Source organism: Urocitellus parryii, chromosome 11, assembly GCF_045843805.1.
Source record: "Urocitellus parryii isolate mUroPar1 chromosome 11, mUroPar1.hap1, whole genome shotgun sequence".
In the NCBI taxonomy this organism is placed as follows: Eukaryota; Metazoa; Chordata; class Mammalia; order Rodentia; family Sciuridae; genus Urocitellus; species Urocitellus parryii.
The window spans coordinates 34,613,774-34,619,773 of NC_135541.1; the positions used below are offsets into that span (position 1 = coordinate 34,613,774).

General features: G+C 34.1%; 1 protein-coding gene across 1 annotated transcript in view; it reads left to right on the forward strand.

The window, feature by feature from the left end:
• The window catches only part of C11H1orf185 (chromosome 11 C1orf185 homolog), a 48,877-nt gene extending 44,203 nt beyond the window's left edge, over positions 1 to 4,674 (forward strand). The window contains exon 4 of the mRNA XM_077791478.1: positions 4,570 to 4,674. Coding sequence (XP_077647604.1) covers positions 4,570 to 4,674 — 105 coding nt within the window. The remainder of the gene's footprint in view (positions 1 to 4,569) is intronic.
• The last annotated feature ends 1,326 nt before the right edge of the window (positions 4,675 to 6,000 follow it).

A 6,000-nucleotide genomic window follows, 5' to 3' on the forward strand; every position in this document is an offset into this window, starting at 1 on the left:
TATTCTTGTACCCCTGAGATCAATCCTGTGTACAATCTTTTTGATGTACCATTGGGTTCAGTTTGCTAGTATTTTGTTGAGAATTTTTTTGGTACCAGAGATTGACCTCAAGGGGACTTACCTACTGAGCAACATCCTCATCCCTTTTTTAAAATTTTATTTATTTATTTTTGAGACAGGGTCTTGCTAAGTTGCTGAGGCTGGCTTTGAACTCATGATCCTCCTGCCTCAATCTTGCAAGTTGCTGGGAAACATGTGTCACTGTGCCCTGCGGGTTGAGAATTTGTGCATATATGTTCGTCAGGAATATTGGTCTCTGGGTTTAATTTTTGTTTTGTTCTTGTCTAGTTTTGTTATCTGGTTAGTGCTGGACTCAGAATGAAAGTATTCCTTCCCTTTTGATACTTTGTAATAGTTTGAGAAGAATTGACATTAGTTGCATGTTACTCTCTTTTGGCCTTTAATAATTCAGTGTACAATCTATGAGTTATTCACTTCTGTTATTATAGTTTTCTAATTTAAAAAATTTATATTGATTAAGTATATTCTTATAATCTATACTCTATATTCCACTTTATCAATTATCTCCATAATGTCCTTTATAGAATTGTTTCCCTCTAGTTAAGGATCCTGTCCAAATTATATTTGATTTAATCTGTCCCTTCTCTTCAGTCTCTTTAAATCCTCAGCCTTTCATATTTCAAGATATTGGCATTTCATTCTGATGTCATGTATAACTAATTAGAGCAAAACAAAAAAAGAAGAAGACAACCAGGATGATCTTGCAGGCCCTGCCAGGAAACTGCCAAACTGCCATGATGCTGGGTGCTAAGCTTCTGGCTTGGGCCCTCTCCACTCTCGGGTGGGAAAGCACAAGCCAGGAGGGTCCCAGGCTATAGGGCTAAGTTATCCATGTCATGGGGTCTAGAGGTACCAGGAACTAGGATTCAGATAGGGAGGTGAGGACTGTGCTGTTAGTATATGCAAAAGCATGACACGGCCCACACACTTGCATCAGGATTTCCTAATCCTTGGGCTGCCATGCAAATCCTTCTCAAAGTTCCTCTACCACAGAAAGGGGTGTTGTCAATCTGGGGTCCCTGCTTGTCATCCTCCTGGCAGAAGCACTGTGGCTCCCTCAGCCAGAGGTCACCCCACTGAGCCCCAGGGCTCTCCCACCCCATGTCCACTGGCAGTCAGCATACTCACTGCTGGGATTACTGGATTATATATGTTTTCTAACTTTTATAAGAAACTGCCAAACTGATTCCAAATTGATTGCTCCATTATACATCTTCACTAGCCATATATAGAGAGTTCTAGAAATTGAAATTTCTAGAAACTTGAAATTGCCAGGGTTTTTTGTTTTTGTTTTCTAAGTTATGTAGTAGTATTCCATTATGATTTCAATTGTATTTTCCTAAAAATATTGATGTTGAACATCTTTTGATGTACATATTTGCCATCTGTATGTCATTCATTCAAAAATTTCCCCATTTTTTAAAAAAATATTTTTAGTTATAAAAAAACAAAATATCTTTATTTATTTATTTTTACATGGTGCTGAAGATCGAACCCAGTGCCTCACACATGCAAGGTAAGCGCTCAACCACTGAAGTACAACCCCAGCCCCAAATTTTCCCCATTTTTATTGAATTATTTCTTACTAAGTTTTGAAAATTCTTTACATACTCTGGCTATAAGTCTTTTATAAGATACATGAAAGAACATATTTTGTACTGCTCTGTGGTTTGTCTTTTAATCACCTCTTTCAAGAGTAGAAATACTAAATTTTAATAAAAGTCTAAAAAGATAATAGGTATTTTTGAGAATATAAGGCAGTTAATGTATGAATAATAAACTATTCTTCAGTTTGGTTTTTCTTCTGATCAGATTCAGTTTATCATATCAAGAGACATGCAATATTTGTCCTTAATTACAATGTTTGACAACACTAATTAATGATTTTAGTTTGAATATATAATATAATGCCTTGCTATGTCTTTCCCATTTAAGTATGAATTCATGTATTTCTATTGCACTCAGCACATTATAATCCATTACTTAGTATTATAATGCCCAAATCTAATCAAAGTTGTTCCTCTGTCTTTATGATATGTTTCCATAGTGTTTTTTTACTTTTAGTCCTTACTTACTTACTGATAAATAGCTTCATTTTTAATAGTTGAAAGAATATCCAGCTGGGTGCCATGGCACATGCCTGTGAACCCAGTGACTCAGGAGGCTGATGCAGGAGGATCCCAAATTTGAGACCAGCCCCAATAACTTTGCAAGACTGTCAGTGTCTTAGCAAGATCCTGTCTCAAAATAAAAAATAAAAAGAACTGGGATTGGGCCAGGGTTGTGGCTCAGTGGTAGAGCACTTGCCTAGCATGCGTGAGACACTGGGTTCAATCCTTGGCACCACATAAAAAAATAAATAAAGGTATTGTGTCTATCTACAACTAAAAACATATTTAAAAAAAAAAAGAACTGGGACGTAGATCAGTGGTAATGTACCTCTGGGTTCAACCCACAAGTATTAAAAAAAAAAAGAGAGAAAGAAATAACATCCTTTGTATCTAGGTATAATAATGCATTTAACTATTTACTTAATCTTGGATTTTTTAATTGTAAGTTTTTTTAAAAAAATGCTACACACATTGAATGAACATCCGGGTGACTGAACATTGACACAAAAACAAAATTATATACTTGCCATAATATATTCCAAGTAGATTTGTTAAATTTCTCTCCAAAATATTTGTACTGATTTACAGTATATAAGAATGCCCACTTTTTCATTCATTTAATTGGATAGAATTTCAATCAGTCCAGGGCCATACTCTTGTTCCCAGACCAGCAATATCAGCATTATTCTGGGGAGCTTGTTAGAAATGCAAATAAATGTTAAAATTTATTACTCTTCCTGATTTGCATTCTTTGTAATAAACCTGTAATCATAGGTGCAAAATGTATTACTATTATATAAGTGTATAGATTAAATATAGTATAGAAATTATATAAAAATGATTTTCATTTTAAAAATACAAATAAATTTTTATGTAGGAGGAGCAAAGAAAAAAAGAAGCAGCACGTATAAAAGGTATGTTTTCTCCAATAGTTTCTTAGAAACAATCCTAACGTATAACAATTTACAACTTTAAGAATCAAGAGGCTATGCTTAATGTTAAGTATTTTAAATACTATGAAAATTGAAGAGAAATGCTAATTTATTAGTATGTGAATGGGCACATAAATTTTAGAAAAACAAAAATTGTAATGTCAGATCTTAAACTATGAAATTTTAAGTTGTGTCTACTACTGGAGCCCAAAGATATCATAGTCAAAGCCATGTACTCATGCTTGAGGATAAAAATAAATCAGAGAGGAAGAGAAACAGGGGAAAAAAACCTCAAAACACAAGTTTTGGTCTGAGATTGTGGCTCAGCAGTAGAGCACTCATCTAGCACACATGGGGCCCTGGGTTGGATCCTCAGCACCACATAAAAATAAATGAATGGAATAAAGGTATTGTGTCCAACTACAACTAAAATTATATTTAAAAAAAAACAAGTTTTTACAGCTCTAGATATTGTAGGTTATGTCTTAGAATTTCAAACCATTGTCTCCTTCATAATTTTAGAAATGTTAATATAAGGTAACATACTTAAAACAACTTTAAAAATTAATATGTAAAGTATCAAAAGTTAATATGAAAATATAAAACATATAAAAAGCATTTAAGATAGTATATGAGGGCTGGGGTTGTGGCTCAGTGGCAGAGTACTTGCCTAGCATGTGTGAGCAATGGGTTCGATTCTCAGCTCCACATATGAGTAAATGAATAAAATAAAGGTCCATCAACAACTAAAAAAATATTTTTTTTAAAAAAAGATAGTATATGATATTGTATAAAACCTAACACTTTGAAATAGCCATTGTGCAACCTAAATAATTCAATGGCAAAAGAATTAGACTTAAAGTAAGAAATATGTAGATTGAATCCATTTTGTATCTGATTTGTGATGGATCATCTCTCTAAATCTCTTTTCCTTTAGTGAAGTGGTGCTAATAACTGCCTTGAAGAATTATTGAGAAAATAATTATATCAAAACACTTTGTAAATTGTAAAGTTCTGTAGTAATATTATTACTGTTATTTATATAGGGCCAGCCCATAGGCCCTTTCCATTTGGTAATCTGCTTGCTCAAGGAAGCTTATATTTTTAAAATAAGACAATATTTAGTTATAAATCTTTAAGAATCTGTCCTCTCTAAGGAACTTCCCAAAACTGAGGTTTCTGTCCCACTTAGAATCTTTTTCTGTAAAAACGGGTTGGTTTTATTTAGTATAGTCTTTTCTACTCTTAATTTTCATGAAAATATTGCTAATTCCCAATTACATATTAAACATTGTACAGATGATGATAGTAACTCAGAATGTTCTTGAAGAGCATTATCCTGTCCATTATAGCCCTAAAAATAGTCTGAATTTTAAAAAATGCCCTTATAAATTAAGATTTGACTCATGAATATGTAATATTCATAATAAATATATTTTTTGCAGCAAATAAAGATCACTCTAAAAATGAATTCCGCTTTGCAACAAAGAAAATCATCAGTTATTCCCCAGAGACTAGCTCAGCAACAAATGGCAGCAGCATTCCATTAAGCTTATCAACATTACCATCTGAAGCTTATTACAGCCAAAGTATTGAAGCAGCTGAAGACTGGTATTCTGATGATTTTCTCGCAGAACAGAATTCTTCAAAGCCTCTTCTCAGGGAACCTCTAATGGAAAAAGTATTTTCATACCTGTCAACAATTTCATTAGAAGAATGTACTGAAAATGTAATGAATATGGCATTCTATGATGATGAAAATGATGACAACAGTAAGGAAATGTTTTCACGAAGAAACACAGAAGTCGAAATACAAAACCTTCAACATAATGCTGAATGACTTTTTTTCTTTTGAAACCTTGTATATACTGAAATCAGGTAAAGTCAAAACTGAATTTCCAGCTTTTGAGTGTCTTAACATGTTCACATTAATATTGCTTTTCTTCTTAGTTATCATAGAGTGGCCCTACTTCTCCTGCTGATTCTTATTTCTAGAATCAAAATTGTGGGAAGAAGTACAGTAGTATCATGAACATTAAGTTTAACTCCCTGTATCTCATCAAAAGATACCACAAATATAGGAATGTGTTTTCAACACACAAGAGAAATACTTTAAGAAATCTTTAGGGCTGGGGATGTGGCTCAAGCCGTAGCGCGCTCGCCTGGCATGCGTGCGGCCCGGGTTCGATCCTCAGCACCACATACCAACAAGGATGTTGTGTCCGCCGAGAACTAAAAAAAATAAATATTAAAAATTCTCTTTAAAAAAAATCTTTAGCATGAATACATTTTTAATAAAACATCCACAACATTTCTTTATAATTTGGACATTTTCAGGTTTATTTCAGTGTGACTAGGGCTGGGTGGAATACCTCTATCAGCTTCTCTGATTTTAAAATATAAAAATCACCTATATTTCAAATAGTATCACGACATGCTTTTGGTAAGTGTTTTAGCCAGCTTTTTCATGGTGCAACCAAAAGATCTGACAAGAACAATTTTAGAGGAAGAAAATTTTATTTGGGGTTCACAGTTTCAGAGGTTTCAGTCCTTAGATAGCTGACTCCATTGCTCTGTGCCCTGGTGGAAGGGTGTGGCAGAGGAAAGCAGCTTGGGATGATAAACAGGAAGCAGAGAGAGCACTCTACAAAATAAGGACAAAATATAAACCTCCAAAGGCATGCCCCCAATGACCCACCTCCTCCAGCCACATTCTACCTGCCTGTAGTTACCACTTAGTTAATCCCCATCTGCAGATTAATATACTGATTGGGTTAAGCCTCTCACAACCCAATCATTTTACCTCTAAACTTTCTTGCATTGTCTCACATATGAGCTTTTGGGAGACACCACTATCCAAACCATAGCAGTAAGCA